Consider the following 20,759-nt stretch of genomic DNA (forward strand, 5'->3'; position numbering starts at 1 on the left):
ACATGAGCGTCTGTCAAAATAACACCATTCCAATTAAGTTAACGTCTTTCCTCTCTTCCCTTCCTCAGGCCCCAGTTACACGTCGCTGCAGCCTTGACTCCTTCCCTGTGAAACCCTTTGCCTGCTCTCCATCCCCACCCAGGGTGCCCTGGCCGGCCAACACGGTCGGTCCTCCTCACGGCAAGTCCCAGTCAGCCCCTCGGGGTCCCAAAGCCGTGCACGCTGGGCGCCCAGAAGTTTTGCTTGAAGGCACAGCCCATCAGGTGAGATCCCTCAACCCCGACCCCATTTGGGGACCTCTCCCAGCCCGCGGCCAGCAGTCCCCTCTCCCCACACCAAAGCCGAGCAGAGGGAGTGGAGAGGCCGTGGGGAGCCCACACGAGGTGTGGGTCTGGGGGAGGTTTTTGGAGAAGCCTTCTCCAGAGGGACCTCAAGGCAGCAAAGCCTGGGGAGGTGGGGACGGGGGCCCCTCTCCCTGCTGTTGCCCCTGCAGGGTTAACAGAACCAATGTCCAAAATGGGGCAAGAAAAGCTGTTCCTGGGTTAGACCCAACCTGGGCACAAACGCCCATGCTGAGAAGCCATGGTAAAGCCCCCGTTTATTTTGGTTGGAGTTCAGTGTTTGTGCTTCATCCTTACCCTTCCTTGGTCAAATGTGGAGCTGTTTTGATCTCCCGTTCCCCAGGAACCTGATCCCGGTCTTTCATCCAAACCTACCGAAAAACAGGAAGAACAAAGGTTACTCTTGCTTTATCAGCAAAGCCTCAAAGGTGTTCTCGCAAAATTAACTCTTCCTTCTACAAACAAAACAATGTTTTCATTAATAAACCACTTCCACTTGGCGTGACCGATCCTCCCCTCTCCCTCCTCACCTTCCCACTCCAGCTGGGAGTTTATTCCATAAACTTCAAAGCAAATCCCACCACAGCCTGGAAACACTTCAAAACGTGGGACAGTGGGAAGAAGAGAAACAAGTATTTTAACTCGCTTTATTCCAAGAGCACCCATGAACCTCTTCTCCCCAGAGACCAACAGTGAAGATGACTAGGAATTAAAAACTCATTGCACCCATCCCACTACTCCAGTGGGACCCGAGTTTTGCCCATGGTGCTGCTAGGCCATGGACCAAACTCTGTTCTTCATTGCACCCGAGCAGACTAAAAGAGCACTCAGAGCTGAAAGCCTCAGATGGGAATCGCTGGGGGTACAACGTTACCTGTGGCTTTGTCACGCTCATTCACGGGCATTTGTCGTTTAATGGTCCCACAGAGGAAGGTGTGCCGTCAACACGGGGCCGATCAGAGCATGTTCCTGTCCATCTCATTTTTAGCCCTCCCAAGCGTATCCTTGGCAAAGGGGATCCAACCCAAAATGGCAAGGGACCAAACAGGAGGGTTTTGCAATATGCCTGCACACAGACTGTGGCAGGAAATCATCTCCTTTCATCATCTGCCAGGTCCACCCAGGCTGCGCCTCTTGGGCTACCAAGCACACAAGGCACCCAGGGGAGATGGCAAACGTCCACTGGGACAAAAAAAAGCCTGGGGAGTCGCATCAGCAAAGCTCTCACAACTCAAGCTGGTACCATGACTGCATGGAAATAATCTTTCCTGGAAGACAAGCTTTGACTCAGCAGCAGGATTTCCAACCGTGCTGGTCCGTCTCCTCTGCTCCGGTGGGTGACCGGGGTCAGCGAGTGGCCGTCGGCATCTCCCCGTTCTCAGGCTCGTGGGGGTAAAGCTGGGGACTTGGGAGGAGGCCGGGCAGAACAGGGACATCGTTCTGCCCTGCGGCCCGGCTTTGGAGATGCTTTGGTGACAGCAGAGGCGCAGGATGGTGGCAGGGACGGGGGTGCGTGCGGGAGCAAGGACATGGAGGGGAGCAGGGTTGCAGGGCGCACTCCGATTTTGTTTTAGCAAAGCTGATTATTATGGCAAACACGCCGTGTATTTGTCTCCTCCGCTCCCCTTACTGTTCATTTAACCAGAAACTTCTTTCAAATTACATCCTTCTATTTCTGTGCCTTTGTGTTAATCATTTCCCCAGAGAATTGGTGTTTAATTGCTGTCTAATTTGCATAATTATGCATATTAATCTCTACACCTAATGAATATTCATAATTCTCATTTAGATTTTGTTTTCTAATCAAAAATTTCCAATGTGATTACTGTGCAGAGCAGGGATAAGCCTCTAATAATACCTTGGATACTAGGGAGAATTACTGCCAATTCTCCCACCTCCTACTTCCTAGAATAAACTTTTGCTTTGCTAATGTGTTTTTCTAAAGCAATTCATCTGCATACCCTGCAAACACCAACGGAGATCAGGAGGCAGAAACGCTCCTTCTATTCATTTTGCTTTCATGGGTATTTTTAAAGCTCCCCAACGGTCAGGGCGAAGACATGAGCAGGAACTGCAGCCTCAGACACCCTTGGCAAACTTGCCCCTTTGCGCTGGAAGGACGAGGACCACAGCACCGACCGAGCTTTGGCTGAGACCAGTGCCCTCACGAGGTGCCTCGAGAGCCCCAGAGCCAGAGGGGAAACTGAGGCACGGGGGTCCCAATCCCCCCACCCACCGCTGCACCACGCAGGATGCGCAGGTGCAGTTCCCGGATCATCCTGCCCTCAGACGGAGCCACTCGGTTCTGCCTCTAACCCGCCCGATGGCAGAGGAGCATCCCCAGGCCAGCGTGTGCTGGGAGAGGTGCTCAGTGGGGCAGGCTGCTGGGGCACTCTGGAGGGAGTTCGGGTGCCTGGAAGCCCAGGATGAATTTTTTGCCAAAATTCCTGAAAAAAGAGAAAAATCGCTGCCAGGATCCCCTGAGGAAGGAGGGAAGAGGAGACGGCGGGTGGTACGGGTGACAAAAGCTGAGGCCAAGAGGCTCACACGTCCTCTAGACATGGAGAAACCCTCTGCACAAGCTACTTCCACGCTGTGGTGACACCAGCACGTCCCAAAGAGGGGTCAAAACTGCACCGGGTGCTCTGACGGCACGCGCCACGGCAGGCTGCGGAGGATGAGCCGCTCTCACAGAGTGCGTGCGAGTCCCGAGCACCCCTCTTCTCCCCTCACCGCTCTCGGGGAGATGCGGAGCTGGGGGCGAGCAGCCCCCCACCACCCTCCCCGCACCGGGCAAGTGGGAGCTGTGAGGGAAGCCCTGACCTCCTCCCATCAGCTCTGCAGCACACAACCGGGCTGCCGGCGCAGGGGGCCAGATCCTGCGACAGCAAACCAACCCCCAGGGAAACCCAAAAAGCCTTTTTTTTTTTTTTTTTCTTCCCTCCAGGCGCTGGTGTTCACGTGGTTGTGCAGCTGCCAAGGTGAAGCGAGGTTATCGCTCTCCCACCCGAGCAGCAAAGAAAGAGGTGCACGGCTCTGGAAGCGGCCCCAAAGGCTCAGCCGCCTCTGAACGTGCCCATGCCAGTGCACCGCTGCGGGGCCAGCCTGCTGTCCGATACCTGCTGGGAAAAAAAGTCTCCTGCCTTCCTCGAGCTGCAGTCACCGGCATGAAAGGTGCTGGCAGTATCACCCGTATTCAGCCCGCAGGTGTTTTAAGGATTCTGGGATTTCTGGGATGAAGCCAGGAAAAAACAGACTGCCCGCTTTCGACTTCTGGCATCTGTCCTACGTTCAATGCCAACCTGCTCTTCCCTCCCTTTGTATTGGAGTGAGGATCTAAAAATGGCAGCAGATGCCCTCCACCAACCCTGCAAAAACCCAAAGTTTGGCCAAAGCACTTCAGGAAAAGCCCCCACCGGCAGGGTTTTGCTCCACTCACACCATAAAATCCCCAAAGACGGTGCCACCACCAAACACGGTCACGCTTTCCCCAGCCCGTGGCACTCACCAGCGGTGCCTCGAGCTTGTCCTTCCCACAGGCATTGCCGGGCACGGAGCAGCCAGGCTCGACACGTATGGAGGAAGGGGAAGGAGCAGAAGATGGGGAAGGCTGGGGCGAGGAGGACACTGCTCACGCAGCCCCACACTGGCGTCCCTGGGGCTCGCCCCGCGTGCCCACCCAAGGGCACCCGAGTATCCCACCCAGACCCTCTTGTCCCAGCAGCTCGGGCGGCGAGGCCAGGCGCCCAGGGGACAGTCAGAAGCACCTTGGGGCACCTGGTGATTTGTTTCCTGCCTACGGGCGTTGCTCACGTGCTGCTGGGCTCCCCGGGGTGAGACAGAGATCCTGCAGGCATCTCCCTCGCCCTCCAGCTCTGCCTCACCCCTGGGCACAGGTTTCCTGCACGCGCAGTAGTCCCGGGCAAAAAAAAAAAAAAAAAAAAAAAAAAATCATAAATCTAAGTCACCAACCGAGATCATGTCAAAACTCACGTGGCACGGAGCTGAACTACGTTTGCACAAGCAAGCTGAATTCTGGCACATCTCTGCTTTTGAGTGCTTGGCTTTGCAACATTTACAACACTTTTCCAGCGCAGGGCGTGTGTGCAGTTTTAGCGACGCCCACGTGAGCACGCAGCTGTCGGGAGCCAACTTTATTTTAAAATAAACCCATTTTCCAACTAACCAAGTTAAGGCACACTTTCCAATTCAGAAAAGACAAAAATAGGAACTACCTCCTCTCTCCATTAATACAGTTATTAAAAAGCGTACAGATTAATTGTGCATTTTAATAACCCTGATCATGAATATTCATAACACATTTCTTACTCATGTTCTAATTAAAACATACTAATAGAATAAGATGTAGCTGTCAGACAGTAATTTTTTTTTTCCCCTTACAATTTTTGTGCTGCAGTTAAGAAGAGCTGATAGACAAGAACTGTCCTAAGCTCTTAGTGTGGGTAAAAATAAAATTGTGCACATTTAGTCTCAGCAAAAAAAAGCCCCTCACCCAATAACGAGCCATAGTAAAAGGCTACGCACAAGCGACCGGCATCACGGGGCACCGGGAGCCGTTCCCCACCCAGGAGGAATGAAACCACTTTAACCGTACAATGAAGGCGTTAAGGGGGGTGTAGGGTTTTCTCCCCCAACCCCACATCCCAGCAGCCACCTACGGTCCCTCCTGCTCAGCCCGGTCTGTGGCTGCCAGCCCCTGCCCACAGGGTCCCCGGAGCTGAAAATGCCGCACCCAGAGATGCTGCTCTGGTGTCGATAACCCGAGTCCCGAAAGCTACCTGGGCACACGTGCTGGTCCTCAAACCAGACGTGAGTCCCGAGGTTTTTTGTAGCTCTGAACCTCCCAATCCGAGCACAGCACCGGGACACGGCTTGGGAAGGAGCATGGCTTCGGTGCCAGCCCCTGCTCTGCCCACCCAGAGAAGGACTCCCCGATGTACGGCTCTTGTATTCAGGTCAAGGTCTTTCAAAACAAGCTCAATTCCTCATGATTCCTTTGTGAGCAAACCTCAGGAGGCAGGCAGCCGTCCCTCCGGACCCGGAGGACATGCAGGGACGCAGAGCAGGATATTTTGCTCCTGAGACCTCTCGGACACTGTCTGTGCAGCAAGATCCAGAGTTTTTGCTCTTAAATCCTGCACCAAGGGATACCTGGAGGAGAACGCGCACTGCTGCAAGGCTGCGGCCCAGCAGATCAAATGACTCGAAGGTTTTTGGTGTCAGGAGGAGGATGCAGCAAGGGGACCGTCACGGCAGCCCCGTGGGTGACAGCAGGGGACACTGTGCTGCTCGAGCAGCGGCTGAGCCAGGCTGAGCACTTCCCTCCCCCATGCCGCCCCTGCCTCCGCAATCTGCCAGCATCAAAGCGCCCTCCCTAATCTGATTCCCATCAAAATGACTAGGCTAGGCTTTATTTTTTTTTAAAGTCTATTAAAAATATTTAGGCCAAGCCCCTCGTGTGGCTGGACAAGGTTCAGGAGCAGCCACAGCTGCCATGAAGATGGCATCTTCCATCTTCAGGGGTCTACTGACCGCAAGGTGCCCGCAGCGAGGGGCGCTTTGAAAGCCAGGCGGCAAATTCAGGTCTGCGGCCACAGCAGTGCCCTCAGGCTGGAGCAAGACAGGGACATGGTGGCAGCTGGGAATAAAAGCCCCGCAGCCAGCAGCCCACCATGCTTATGTTAGGAACACACCTAACCTCTGCTAGCCCCCAAGCCGCCCTGGGAGAAGCACGGGGGACCCCGCTCCCCGCCTGCCTCCGTCGGAGGTGGGACGGCGCGAGCCACCATGGATAGAGACACCGGTGCCACTGTAATTTGATTTGAAACAGAGGTGACAGAAGGCTGCTTGATAAACACTTCCAAATTAAGCGGCTTTGTGTCCTAATCGCTCTGGCGATCAGCCTCACAGCAAAATCTCTGCTAAAAGGGATTTGAAATCAATAAAATTAGTCGACTAGTAATTAGCTTTAGTCCCAGTCAAACTAGCAAAGTTGTTTTTCCTGGCAAGAGTTGGCTCCCGGGACTCACACACCACCGCTCGGCAAGGAAAAACCCACCAACGCGTCTCGGCACCCAGGCATCCCCCAGGAACGGCCCCCGGGCGCAGGCAGAGCCCCCCACTGCAAGGGCAAAAGCGGGTGCTGGGAGCGGCGGCCAGCTCTCCCCTGTTTATTTACCAGCCCCGTCCACCCCCGAATAGGAAAAAACAGCTGTGAATGGAAGGCAGCCGGTAGCTGTTTACAGGACGTCGATTGTGGATGGGACTATACAATTTGTTCACTTCCTTTTCCCGGCGCACGACAAAACAATTTACAAAAAAATTTAAAAAAAAAAGGGGGGGGGGGCAAAAAAAATCCCCCGAAAGCAAGCAGCGCCGAACACCTGGAAGGCAGCACAGGGTTCCTGGCAATGTCACCCCGGTGGCCCTTGCTCATGGGGCAGATCGGGAGCCCTCACCCCAACAGTAGAGGAGCTGGGCTTCATCCCCTCCTCGAAATCTGAGACTGGACCAAAGCTGGCTGGCCAAGACAGCAAGGTTCAGCTTTTCTGCTGCCTGGGGAGAAAGAAAGTATTTCGGCGGATCTTGCGAGTAGGCGGTTTTGTGCCTTGACCGCACAGCCCATGCTGCGCTGCTGGTAGCCACAGCCCGGCCGGTCCTGGAGGAGGGATGCAGCGTGGCCGGACACGGGACGGGATGGCTCGAATGGAGACAGCCGCTGGGCCAGGACATGCCCCCTCAAGGCCTCAATTTGAGGGGCACAGGGATGATCCCTGAGGACAAGCCCTGCAGACAGCGAGGCGTCAGCCCTGCCCAGAGGGACCCAAAGCCACCACGCCACGGCCCAAGAAGGGGATGGAGCCACGCTGTCCAAGAAGCTCACAGCTCCCCAGGACCCAGCTTGGTCCTGTCCCCTGCCCCTCCGTGCTGTCGCTTCCCAACCCGTCCAGGAGAGGTGGCCGGGCCAGACGGCACAAGCAGATGCTCTGGACTGTGACAGCCAGTGCACAGCAGCGATGCCACCCCCCCGATCAGGCACCCCAAAGGGGGACGCGTACAAATGCGCCGACAAGTTAAATAAACAGGACATCTCGGAGCCCGCTAACACAGATCCCTACAAGATTTACGGGGCAGACTCTGCCCATTTATCTTTGCGATGATGAATGTACGGAGAATTCAAAGCCAAGACACGCACATCCACCCTGCAAGAGGCCCCAACACCCCTGTCCCCAGGGAAGCGCCCGCTGATGCCTCCCCCCTCCCCAAACGCACACTCAGGGATAATTTTTGACTTAAAAAAAGCTGATGCCGCCACTTTGGTGATCATTAATTCCTCCGCTTAGCACCTGCTCTGGCACCTCCTGCACCGTGTTCTGGTTCAGCAGTTTCTGCATGGTCCACACTCAAAGCTGCGTTTTAGGAAATGTTTGGGGCTGGGGAAAGATGGGAGCGGTACCAGGCAGAGAGTACGGAAAAACAATCCGTTCCCCATTGGCTTTGGACAAGGAATGAGTATAGAGAGTAAGTAAATCTACAGCCAACACCAAAAAAAGCTAGAAAGAGTGGAGAAAGAGCCAGAGAAGTACTTTAGTTACTCCTGGTCTTTTGGAAGATGGTCTGGGAGATGATGCGCGTGGTGTTTCAAAGCGAAGCTGCGTTCACAGCCTCCGCTGTGGGTCAGGGCACTGCTCTGCTCGACCGTCACAGCCCAGGGGCGGCTCTCAAAGGACAGGGCGTGCTCCAAGGCAGCGCCTGGGCTGGTTTCGGGGGTGCTGGGGTGACATCCCAGAAATATCTCAGAAGAGAAAAATAAGTGTACAAACCAGTGCCCAGCACAGGGGTGAGGAAGGTTTGAAAAAAAAGAAAACCCAACAAGCAAATTCAACCACCCTTCACTTTAGAAACAAGTGTTATTTGCAGACCCTACAGGAACGTCCCTACTGCGTTTTGAGGGGTGGCTTTTTGGTAATTGAAATGAGAGTTTGCCCACTTAAAGTCATAATTCAGGAAATAAATCACCTGGACTAGCCCAAACCTCATCGAGGCCTTGCAAAACAACTGCACACAGTGCCAGCGGTGGGACAACAACTGTACTGTGGCAGGGCCACCACCACCGGTGTCTGCAGCGCGGCTGAGGACCAGACCCAGAGCCCCATGGTTCACGCCAGCACTGAATTGCTGGGCAACCCTCTCCTTGGAGGACAGGCCAAACTGGGCAGGATTTATTAAACTACGAAAAAGCCAGTGAGACCGAGTAAAGGCAGCGAGGCCATCGGGCCTCCCGAGCGCAGGGAACAAGCCTGCTCCCTCCAGCAGAAAGGCACGGAGAGCAGAGATGGTCCTACCTCCCAGCCCCAAGGAAAGCCAGCAAGATGCCACAGGGAGAAAGAAAACAAACCTGTGACGACAACCAGCGGGAAGAAAATAAACTTTAAAGCTCAAAACACTTCCCCCAGCTGTAAAAACAAAGGCACAGCAATGACCAAACAACAGCACAAAGGAGCAGCATAAAAAGGGGACGGAGGACAACACGGGGCTCGACCAGTCGCTGCTTTCAAAAGGTCAGCAGCCTGTGGGATGAACCCACCGCGTCCCTTGTCCCCAGCCTCTCTGGGATGAACCTACCCGCGTCCCTTGTCCCCAGCCTCCATCCAAGCCCAACAGCCCAACCACGCGCTGCAAGACGTGGGATATCAAGGGTCTAAGGGAAAAAAGCACAGGGAAATGGGCCAAGAATAACATTGGTTTGAGTCAGACTGGTAACAGGTGTCAGAGAATTCGCTTTTTCTTTGCTAGTGCCTTGGATCAACATGTATTTCAGAGGAGCAGCTCTGCTTCCCTCCTCGTGGATGGAAACAGAGACCCAATGCGAGGCGACAGCGGGAAACCCACTGCCACCAGCTAGACGGCCCTGCGGTCCCAGTGTCCCAGTGCACCATAACATGGCAAAGCAGGGCTGCAGGGACCACGGAGGCTGGGAGAAGCATGAGGGGCTGCTCCAAACCCTGCGGATGAGCCCGTGCCTGGAGATGAGCCACCCGCAGCTGCTGGTAGCAGCTCATGATAAATACAACCCTGCAGAAGAGCGAGGAGGTGGCTCAGACCCGACCCTGCAGGACCCCCTTGCCAGGAGGGTGCCACAAAGCACCTTCGCTCTCCCCACGCTGCTTTTTGACAGGAGGCTGGGGAACACACCCACGCACCAGAACCAGGCTCCAACTCCAGGCTGCTAAATCTCAGCACAAACGCAGCGCTGGACACCAGCAGTGCCGGCCCGTTCCCTCCCCAGCAGTCCTTCAACCCACTGCAAACACGCTGCTCCTCACTATTTCCAGGCATGCAACTTGAAAATGTTTAATTCTATTAACTAAATATTAAAAGCCATGGAGCTACAAAGGTTACATCCTTGGCCTGAACACCAGACTCGTGCCGGTCAGGAGCCCCGGCTGGAAGCCCATACGTGTGTCTATAGGACCTCTGAGGGCTCGGGGGAACAGAAGCCCTGCACGCAACTGAAACGCAGAGACAGCCCTGTAGAGAACTTTTGCTCATGTTCTGCATCACATCCATTCAACAACATCAACATGTTTGCTACCACAAAACAATTTAAATTCAGTAGATACAGGCTTATTCACAAAGCAAGGAGTTATATTCCATTAAACAGAAAGCTTTGGGGAGAAGAGCGAGAGTAAATCCACATTCTGTTTTTTCCGGGTCATTTATTTTACCACAAAGTTGCACACTCATGAAAGATGCAGACACTTAACACTAGCGCACGTATTGTCGTCCAAAGAAAGAATTCATTTTGCTGAGTGCGCACAGCAGCCCGATGCCAGCGAGGAATAAAATACGACGGCTGCGGGTCCCCCGAGACGCTACGTATTGACCTTTCGTATTTCACAGGCAATTGTGTATTTTGCACATACATGCAGATGCACAGAATAGGCGCATACACCCCCACTACTTTTCTTGAAGCATATACCTCTATTTCCGCTCTGATTTGCATCTTTCCAAGTATTGTGTGATTTGCAATGTAAACTTAAATTACAGTATCAGAGATGCAACCAGAATACTGTCCTTTTGCTGAGGAATAGAACTCTTTTCCCACTTGGTTTCCATTATTCAGCAAGTAAGAAAATAGGGGACAAAAGCCCCTTTACTTATACTTGACAAAAAAAAAAAAAGAAAAAACCAACCCAAACCCAAAGTTTGGCTAGAGAGACATTTCAGATCAAACAAAAACTTTTTCCCTGGCGACTTCCCCGGGCCGTGTCCAGAGAGCAGTGCCAGCCGCGCGTACGTGAGCCCTCCCAGCTCGCCACCGCGCTCCGAAGCCAGCAGGTAGGGAGGCCAGAGGCAGTTAAAAATTAGACAAATTAAAGACTGTTTCCAAATAATGTGGAAATTACGTGGGGAAAACGGCCAAACACACACACACTCGCAGTGGCCTTGGTAGTTTATTTGTAAGTCTGCTCTTACCGGGGAGAGGGATGGTGGTTAATGACTTTTATGCTCTGTTGCTAACGAGCCAGCGCTTACCCTGCAAACTTCCCTGGAGTAGGGGGAAAAAACAGATCCCAAAGGGCAGGGGACGGCCGAAGCAAACGCACATCCAGGAGTGTTTCTTCTAACCCAACTCACAGGGGCTGCAATCCTGCGGGGTGCTGGGCAGCCCAGCACCCTTTGGCTCCACTGGTAGCACAGGATGCCCCGGACCGCACAGGATGCGGCCGCAGGGCTGGCTAGGATAGCTAACATGTTCGCCGAGACGATGATTCAGCCCACAGGAAGGATCATCTAAGAAGAATTGTTCGACACAATGAGAAAAACTTTCCCAAACAAAGTGTTCTCACCACCACCTGCGTGCCTCCCTCCGCGGGGCTGGGGCAAGCCCTCAGCTCCAGCTTTTGTTTGCAAATAACCTCAAGAATACGGTCGCTACAGTAAAGGTTCGTCTTTCTGCCCTTCTCAAGGCAAGCATCGCCGAGCACGCAGCGGGCTCACGGCTGCCATCCTGTCCCCCGAGAGCAAGCCGGTGGGCAGCACAGAAGCTACCAACACCTTTCTGTTGCCCAAACCCCGGGCCAGGCCCAGTTACAGCGCTGTAAGTGCAGGATTGTAAACTTCAGTTGCTGAATACACCCAAAATACACAAGCCAGGCTTACTAAGGCATCCCTAAAGCAAAACCAAGCGCCAGTAGTACACAAGGTACAGGTACTGGGGATAACCGCACGTACAGCCAGAGTTTTCCCTCCCAGGCACCAGTTCTTACAGAATTTGGTCAACATGACACAGCATAGTGAGATATTTACCTTAAGAACAGTTTAAGGACAGATGTGACCTATTTAGAGCTCTGTCAAATATTTCTGTAATTGAATATATCATTGATTATTTAAATTGTATTAAAAAGGGCTGCATTTGATCTACTTGCTCCTAAGAAGCACCATTTCCAAGAACCATGACTCTTTTTTTTTTTCCCCTCTCTAAATAAACATTTCAAGATTTTTCACTTGTCCCTTCCCCTGCGAAAAATCCACACCTTTGCATAACCATACTCCATGCCCCGAATTCCCCTTGTGCCCCTAAAGCCAAAAGGACAAGTCACAGAAAAAGCTTACCTAAAAAAAAAAAATAAAAAAAAATCATCAGCTTTGTTTTAAGGTCTACAGAGGCTTACGGATAGACGGTGTAGAGCCATCAGGCAAGGTCTCAGTCAGCCTCTTGACCTCAGCAGAAATCAATGATGCGTTGCACCGTGGGTTTAGGCTGTCAATCAGCCTCTGAAACCCTGTTTCTAATCACACGTCGGCGAGGGGACACCGAAAGCTGCTCCAGCCCCTTGTGCGCTGCTTCCCCTTGCCTGTAACACCAGATCCCAACAGCCGCCCCCAAGCAGCGCATTAGCCCAAACCTGGCAAAGAGATTAAGGGCCGGAGCTGGTGGCGGTGGGTCGGTTTTTTGAAAAATCTGGATCTGTCACCTGGTCAGGTTCGGTACGTGGACAAGTATGTGGGGCCAGCTCAAGGGAGAGGACAGGAATGGAGGGTGGCACGGCTTCTGCCAACAGCAGCACGGATGCATCCCATGTTCAATCAGTCATGGAGGCATGGCGTGAAGCATCCGGCTCAGGCTGGGATGTGTCCAGCTCAGCAGATACCTACTTGTGGGCTCCTCCTGCACTGGGTGGGACTACAACTGACTTGGACAACGAGGATATCTCTGAACGAGCGGAGGGGAAGCCCATCCTTACCATCAACACGCTGGGCACACCAAGCCCTCCCTCTGTAAGTGCCACAGCAGATCCCACGCTGCTGACCTTCACCACGGCTCCCCCTCTCCCCGGGTAAACACGTCAATACCATGGATGAGGTGCCAGTAGATGGCACTCAATGTGTAGCACGACTCCTCTGTTTTCTAGGACTAACCAACACTTTTTTTTCCTGCGTGCACATTTCAAACCATTTCCTGGGTGCAACTTTAGCATCACTTAACAACAGCCAGCAGGAGCTGGTCCTCCTTGGTCTGATCTCTCATGCTGAACAACACAAAAAGCCGTGAGAAAAACTCACCGCACAGTTCCTAGGAAGACCCACAAAGATCTCCTGCGAGCAGGTTTTATTCTGACTCTTACAACACTACGGAGCAACACTTCACCTGATTTACATCTTTCACATTACCCTGGGCATGCACTGACCCATCATTCAGCTTGCGGATGGGTGATGCAGCGTTGCCAGTAAAGATGGGAGTCAGTTTTCTCCCCCTGCTCTGCAGCTGGCGTAGCAAACCTGCGCAAGGATCCAGCCTGGCTTCGCACACCGCATCCGAGCCCTTTAAATGCTCTTCACATCGGTGCTGTGTGCTATTCAGAGGAACAAGCTGGAGACAAAAAGAAACCTATTAGATTATCTTGTCCGTGTCTCCTCTACGTGATGTTTCGTTTTCTAGTGCTTTTGTCTAGACAAGTAGTAACACTTCTTATCAGGAATGCCAGTATAACTGTCTAGTAAAATTGACCATTAAGTAGTTTCTCTGATATTTTGCTTAAAACTTGTAGCTAAGAGAAAGCAAGAAGCTCAAAGGAATTTTTTCCTCTGTGAACAGAAAGAGCTGCACCAGCGCCCAACCTGTAAGCACAGAAGCTCTGGTTGTCTGAAGAAGGTTAAAAACCCGGAGCTCCACAGTCACTGGGATGGCAAGAGCTGAGCTCTCCTGGCTGCAAACCAAGCTCCCTACAGTTCCTCACTGCACTGGGGTCATGAGGTGGTTCAAGGCATTACAGCTCTCGCTTCTCTGGAAGGAAAGGGCCCTTCTTGCCCTGCATTTATCTTGAGCAAGTTCTGGGGCTCACCGGACTTTCCAGGGGCTGATGAACATGTAAGACAGCAGGAAACCCAACAAAAATCAGTTCCCCATTTGGAGCACAGCATGCCCCAGAAGCCCCCAAGACGGGGCAGGCCAGGACGGACGGGAAGAGGAAGACCTCAGCCGGCAGCAAGCGATCGTCAGCTCAGCTGTTTGCAAAACCGCAGCTCCACACCTCTTGCCTTTGAGGCGACGCGAGAACCCCATTTGCTTCTGGCAGAGGGAGCAGGTCAGAGGCTGGAGGGGACAACTGCCTCCATGCAAGCTGCCTCAGCTGCTCCACTGGACCCCCTCAACCCCAGGCAGATCAGGAGGAAAACAAGCAGGCTGTAAACCTCTCTGGTGCCCAGGATCCATCGCACTAGAGGGTTTGGCTGTCCAGCTCCTGCCCACGCTGCTCTGATCAGGACAAGAACACATCTACCTCTGGTGACCTCGGAAACGGAGGTTAACTCTCTCACGGGAAGCTAACTGTGGGCTTGCATAGCTTTGTCCATCCTGCCAATTCCTCCTTAGCAGCATCCTCTCAGCAGCATCCCAAAGCCTCAGTTGCTCCCCGGCATCCCAGGGGGAACCCTGTCCACTACAAAGCACGCAGCATACTGCCTCACTTAAGCACAAGCCCAAGTTTATTTAAAACTAAGAGGTGAAGGTTTCCCAACCAGGGCAAGAGCCCCTGTAGCCCACCTCATTTCAAAGCAGGCACCATTTGTAGCAATTCAGATAAAACCGGTTTCTCTCAAGTTAAAACTAGATACTCATGAGCCACTCAAATTAAAGCAAGACCATCTCCAGAGAGCTGGGCATTGGTTCGATTCATTTCTGAAACCAGTCGAAATGAAAACCATCCCACAAGCCCCTTCTAGGGGAAGGAAACCCCACAACCAGGTTGTGTGGCTACACCAGTTAACCATGCCAGCTATCGGCTCCCAGCACGGGGACCAGGGGCCACCACTTCACTCAAGAAACCCTCAGCCAGCAATTAACTTTGTTGTGTGCTGGAGCCAGCCTCCAGCTACACACCCCTCTCCTCTTCTTGCTGTACCACTCACCACAGCTTGCTTTAACAGCTTTTAAGGGACTTACATATAAGTTATGGGGGAAGGCAGGGAAGCAGCAGAAAAAGACGAGCTGTTCTTGCAGATCCACGCGTCTTGCTCCCAAAACAGGATCGTGTGTCCTCAAGCAGCGTTAACACTCTCTGCTCCTGCCCAAAAGCGGAACGGTACCGAAAGGCAGGTACCCAGAGCATGGGGAAGAGAGAAGGATCCCTGTAGACTTCAAGCCTGACACTCAGCCCACCTGCCTCCAAATCCCTCGAGAGCAGAATTCCCAACTGATCCCCTAAAAATTATTCTTTCACACTCCATCCTCTCACCCCTGCCAAAAAATCCATGCCGCCAGATGTCTGGCAGGAAGACCTACCCCAAACCAGCTTGTTCTGGGATGCCATGTCCATTGAGTAGCTGGCAGCCGAGGAGCCCAGCACCCCTGTGCCGAGCGGTCTGAGCCCCAGCGCACTCCTCCCACCCGCCCGGGAACGCCGGGGAGGAGCGCAGCTCCCGGTTCCTCCGTCCCTGCCCACTCCTGCCTGCCTTTGTTTGGGGAACTATAAAGGAGTTCACTCTAAGGACAGGCAAAGGCAGTTAAAAGAAAGTTAACGAGGTTTATGGAGTGGATTAAGTTTAGCAGGGGATTTTATGATGCGCTGCCCGGAGAGCAAAGAGCAACTCGGCAGCACATCTTCCAGACCAGGTTTGCTCCCAGGGAGCCCTGGGACAGCCTCACAGCACCTCAGGCAATGGGAAGCGCGGGGAGGGGAGAAAACTCACCTACGTGCCTCGATAGTGCTCTTATCCACAGGTATCAATTCCTTAAAACAAGCCCTTTTAAAGGCCAGGGTCGGGGCTCAGCTGCACCCCTCCTGCTAGCAGGGCTCCCAACCAAGTCTGCAGCAGCAGCCTCTGGAGCAGTGGTTTGCCCTCTAACAAAAGCCATCTCCACCCAATCCTGCGCGGCTCTGTTGTGGTGATACAGGGTATTTCTTTGGCACAGCTCTGGTCGCTGTTTATTGTCTTGCTTTCCTTTATCTGCAGATCTCAAAGCATTTTATAAATGTTAAACCTCAAAGCCTCTCTAGGGAACAAAACTGTTTCTAGCTATTGTACATATGGAGAGACTTGCCCAAAAATTAGGGCAGAGCTGGAAATGCAGCAGCAGAGACCAGAGTTGAGACAGCCTCTCTTGGCACAATATAAAGCAACGCAGATTATCCCTTAAATACCTGCACGGACAGACACATCTCCAGCTATTAACCCACATGTTGTCGAGCCACCTCTTGGAACAAGCACTTGCGCTCACCAGGTCCGAAAGCCTTGCACGCTGGAGCGCCCAAAAATCTTTACAACTGGCAATCCAAACCACAACGTCTCACTAATCTTTCAGTTTTCTTCTTTGGGTAAAAAAACACCAGTCCTACAGTTTCAACTTTTTAGAAAATTATTTAAAGAAAACAGAACAAAAACCCACAATGCTTTTAAAAATACAAAGCAAGCTGGGGGAGAAGTGCTGTTCTCTATTTTTGAGCTGACCCAGAAGGGCTGGAAGAGGCAGAGTGCTGTAGGAGATGCTCGTGCCTGGCTCTCCTCGCCATGTGGCACACATCCTGCTGTCAGAGGTCCTAAGCTGCAGTGGTTTCACAGTGGGGAGCATAAGTCACAGCTCCCCATCTTTTTACTCAACTTTATTTTCCATGCATTTCAGTTGAAAGGAACCTGAGGAGCGGCAGGAAGTGGGAATTCAGTGCCATCCAGGCTTGGCTTTTCCCACCGCTCCAGGGAAATGCCGTGGTGAGACGGATGGTACGGGAATCATACCAGCGCTTTACTCAGGAGATCACTGCCTGTGATCTCTCCAGCTAGGGGAGAAAACCAAAATAACCGAGTCTCTGGGATGGGAAGGAGCCAGCACAAGGGTGCCCTAGCTAGGGGAAGAGCAGCTTGGAAACCTCATAGGAACAAGAACAAGCAGCAGCGAGAGGCAGCCTAGCAGCCGGCACAAGCATCCTCTTGGATGTGTGACCTGAAACCATTCCGCTCGGGCTGTAAAGGCTTTGGGACCCGCTCTTAGAGGAAGAGAGTTCAGTGTCTGGCCCAAAGGACCTTCAATTTTGACCGCAACAAGCAATCTAGAGAGGACCCACAAGTTTGCTGTGAGCTCACGGCTCCAGACATCAGTTCCCCGAGATGCCTCAATTCCCAGGCCCTCCTTGGAGCATTATCCCTCCTCCAAGCCCCGGATCTCACGCAACATTCCTCCGGTTTCTGATCCATACCACAAGAAACCTGGAAAAGCAAAACCTGCTACAAAGAGTATGTAAAACCCCACATGACAGAATTCTGGACTCATTTCTCACTCTGAGCTGGTCACACCCGAGCGGCATTTCCAGCACAGCAGAGCTCCATCTGGATCAACTTCATGCTTCCCTGCGGAGCCGGGCAGTTCTTGGAAAGCCAGCGCAGGGAGAGCAACACCTCTGTGCCGCTGGCCCTGAGAAAGGGGAGAACCGGGGACAGGCCAGGTAACCACCAGCCCCCTCCACCACTTCCCCGCAGCCCTGCTGAGGAAGGGACCAGAGCCAGAGGGGCTACAAGGCAGCTTTTACCAACAGGGAGAAGACGAACATGGGCTTGCAGGCACCTTGGCTAGAAACAGCAGCTTAAAAATAAACGAGCACCGAGTTTTGAGTTCTGAACTAATAGAAACTGAGAGGACTTCTGCAGGATCTCTGCTGACCACAAGGCAGCAAAGACTTCTTCCTCTTCAGCTGTTTCATCCCTGGGTCGCTTTTGCAGGTTGTGGCTGCAGCCGCTCTAACCTCAGAGGCTGCTCGTTACATCACAGTCGAGAAGCAGCTAATGAAGGAAACACAGCCAGGACGAGCACCAACGAGGCTCCACCCCTGAGCATCCCGCTCGGCCAGAAGGAGAATTCAACTAAACCAAACTCAGAGCAGGAATCTTACGCCCCAATTTCAGGCAAGAAGATCCAAAGCGGCCCCGGGCAAGGAGGAGCTGCAGATGGCAGCCGTTGGGGCCCTGGGTGTTGTTCCCCAAGGAAGCTCAACCTGCAGGTCCCTCCCAAAGGTTCAGATGGCCGAGCTCACCAAACCACCCACCCTGCCCCTTCTCTCCATTTTGCACACCTTTACTACCCACTGATTTCCAGGGAAGGGCTTAATTAAAACCACGATGACTGCTGGGTCTCGCAGCATCAACAGCGAATTAACTGCAGGCAGACAAAGAGGAGGAGGACAAGAACCAGGAGAGCTCCAGGATTTAGGACGAACACTGCCCAGATGGGATCACTGCCACCGAGTGAGCGGCTGCGTGAGCAAGGACAGGAGCTCAAGACCCGCTTCTTCCATGCCCACCACTGCCATGTCTCCAGGGCTGGATGCTCCACTTCTGCCAGCACGGAAACGGCTTTCACCCCGTGCAGCCTCAGGTTCAGGCAAGACCTTTGGATTGGCCCCAATTAACACCTTCAGCGGGGCAGCAACAACAATGCTGAATGGGAGCACGAAGGTGCAATCCTGTGCTGGTGGTCTGGACCGGACCAACCCCGCACAGCATCCCGAGGCGACCACGGCACAAGGCAAGCCTTGCAAGTGCACAGGCGCTCGCTCGCCATCCCCGTAACGGCACTGCTGGGGCCTCGTGCCTTGGTCCTCGGCACCTGTGAGGCTGGCTCCAGCGCCGGGGAGAGCCGCTCGTGCCCTTCAAAGGTGCCCCAGCCCTCCCAGGGCACAGAGCCCGGCTTTTCCTGGGAGAGATTTTAGAGTTAAAGCAACACCGGTAGTGGGATTGTCAGCAGCACCAATGCACAATCAGGAGGGGAAGATGTGGGGGGAAAGCATCCAACTGGCGAATATAATACTTGGAAGGAAAAGCAGATTTTTAAAAAAATAAAAAATGAGGGGGTGGTAAAAAAAAAATCTCAGGAAGTCATCTAGTCATTCCTGCTCTTTGCTGAAACAATAGACTCGGGATGCTGGCTAGGTTATAAATAATCCTGCTGGCTACACAACACAAATACAAGACAGGAGCAGGGTAACTATCGGCTCAATGGAAAGTGACTCACTACCTTCTTACAGCATACCCAAAGAAGGGCAAACACCACAGCCCCGCTCCCGCTCAGCGGGGCCGTGCCGGTACTGGGGATCCACTGGCCAGTACCTCCATCCCGGGAGGGGAGGAGCGGCTCGGTGCTTTGGGAAGCCAAAGCCCACGTGGCTCCAAGACACGGGCGCCATGGCGTGCTTTTGCAGCATCAATGTTGTCTCCAAACCAAAGCAGACCGCACAGCCTGACACTGGGGGACTGATGGCAAGAAAGCATTCAAATTGGGGAAAATAATGGGAAGCCACTAACTCCGCAACATCCTTCTCTTTTTAGAAAGGAAGTTGCCATTGCGAGATGACTTGGCTGAGCTGTCTTCCAGATTACTCCTCCGAAATCTGAGAGTGAGTGCAGAGACGAGCAAAGCCAACACACCTCGAGATGCTGGTGAAACTGCTCCAGGGAAGGGCACGTGTGCAAGGGTCTCTGCCCCGAACGCAGCACTGGGGGAACACACGTGGCCCCTTGAGCATGGCAGTTCTCATGAGGAAGGCAAGAACCATCTTTTTGGGTACCCAGGACAACCCCAGGGTTGCTCCGGTTCCACGGCTGACCATGGCACAGAGCATGAAGTGCAGCAGCCCTTACGCCAGGACCAGGGTGCTGCACGCATGGCCACGGTAGCAAGGAGCCCTCATGCCAAGAGTAACTGAGAAAGGCAAAGATCTTCCCAACTGGAGACTTGGATAATTTGGAAGTGACATAAATTCTCTTTTTTTTTTTTTTTTGGTTTAAAAAAAAGGGAAAAAAAGAGCTTCCTGACTTGTTATTCCATTACCCAAATCTGGAAATGTAATCATATTAGTTCAGCTGCATTAACACAACAAAAAACCCCAACAGAAACTATCTTTAATATTGAACTGATCTCCAAGGGGCCAAGAGAAAGGAGAACAAAAGTCAGAAGCCTGTGGCAACCAGCTCCCCCTGTGAGCACCACAGCCAGCCTGGCACCCAAGCGATCCTCTGAAGACGGATTCGCAGAGGATGTGAAATAATCAGGATATGAAGTGATTTTTAAGGGGTTTTTTTGCCAGGTAGGTGAGGTAAAAGGTCACTAAGAGCTGTGTGAGCCACACGCAGCTCAGCAATGTAACGCTGAGCTTGATGCAGAGCTTAAGTCCGTTTAAACGTACCTCAGGCAAGGCGAAAAATCCAGCCTCCAGCCAAGTGGAAAGTCCAGGCAGCTCTCCGAGACTGTGGGGATGCACTGCCAGGGACCTAGCCACCATACGGCTCCTAAACCAGCTCTTCTTTCAGCAGTTCAAGCAGCAGCGAGATGCCACCGCTCCTGTTTTACTGCAGCCAGGGAACGCTGCCCCACGCTGCCGGAGAAGCCACAGAGAAACCATGGCCCTGTCTGGGAACGGGCTTGGAGCTGCCACCGTTCCAATAAACTAAAAATAAAAAGCCAAAAAGCTTCAGCCTCCAGCTAGGAAACTGTGGCCGGTGCACTTTTAGCAAAACCCTGCATGCCAGGAGACGAGACGAGGCACCACGTGCGCAAGCCCCATCCGACGTCAGGCTGGGAAAACGAAGCGAGTAACCCTCACCACGCTCCTGTCCAGAGGCAAAGGCGACTCAGAGCCTGCACGGCTGGGCCGTTGACTCCCCTTTGGAAAGAAAAGGCACCTGTGGATATCAAAGTCTTTTTTTTAAGTCAGCAAAGGAGATTACAAACCAACGAGGACAGAGCAGCCGCAGCTGAAACCCAGCAGCGCAGGGAGGCTCGCCAGCAGGCTCGTCTCCTCGGCCACGAGCGGAGCTGCCACTGAAAACATCGTGTTTAAGAGTAAATCTAATCCCTCTCCTTCGGGGGCTGGAGCCTCTGTATTTCAGAGGACGCAGGAGTGACCA

The 20,759-nt window shown here is 53.0% G+C and overlaps 1 protein-coding gene across 19 annotated transcripts in view; it reads right to left on the reverse strand.

Annotated features, from left to right (window-relative positions):
- TCF3 (transcription factor 3) overlaps window positions 1–20,759 on the reverse strand; it is a 73,805-nt gene that overhangs the window by 31,889 nt on the left and 21,157 nt on the right. For 16 of the 19 annotated variants that reach the window (XM_054805233.1, XM_054805234.1, XM_054805218.1 and 13 more), the window contains exon 4: window positions 639–712. In XM_054805233.1, coding sequence (XP_054661208.1) covers window positions 639–712 — 74 coding nt within the window. Of the gene's footprint in view, window positions 1–638; window positions 713–15,150; window positions 15,226–20,759 lie in introns of those variants that run through there. The other 3 variants (XM_054805231.1, XM_054805230.1, XM_054805232.1) reach the window with 2 other exon arrangements.

This window comes from Grus americana, chromosome 28 (genome assembly GCF_028858705.1).
Source record: "Grus americana isolate bGruAme1 chromosome 28, bGruAme1.mat, whole genome shotgun sequence".
Classification (NCBI taxonomy): domain Eukaryota; kingdom Metazoa; phylum Chordata; class Aves; order Gruiformes; family Gruidae; genus Grus; species Grus americana.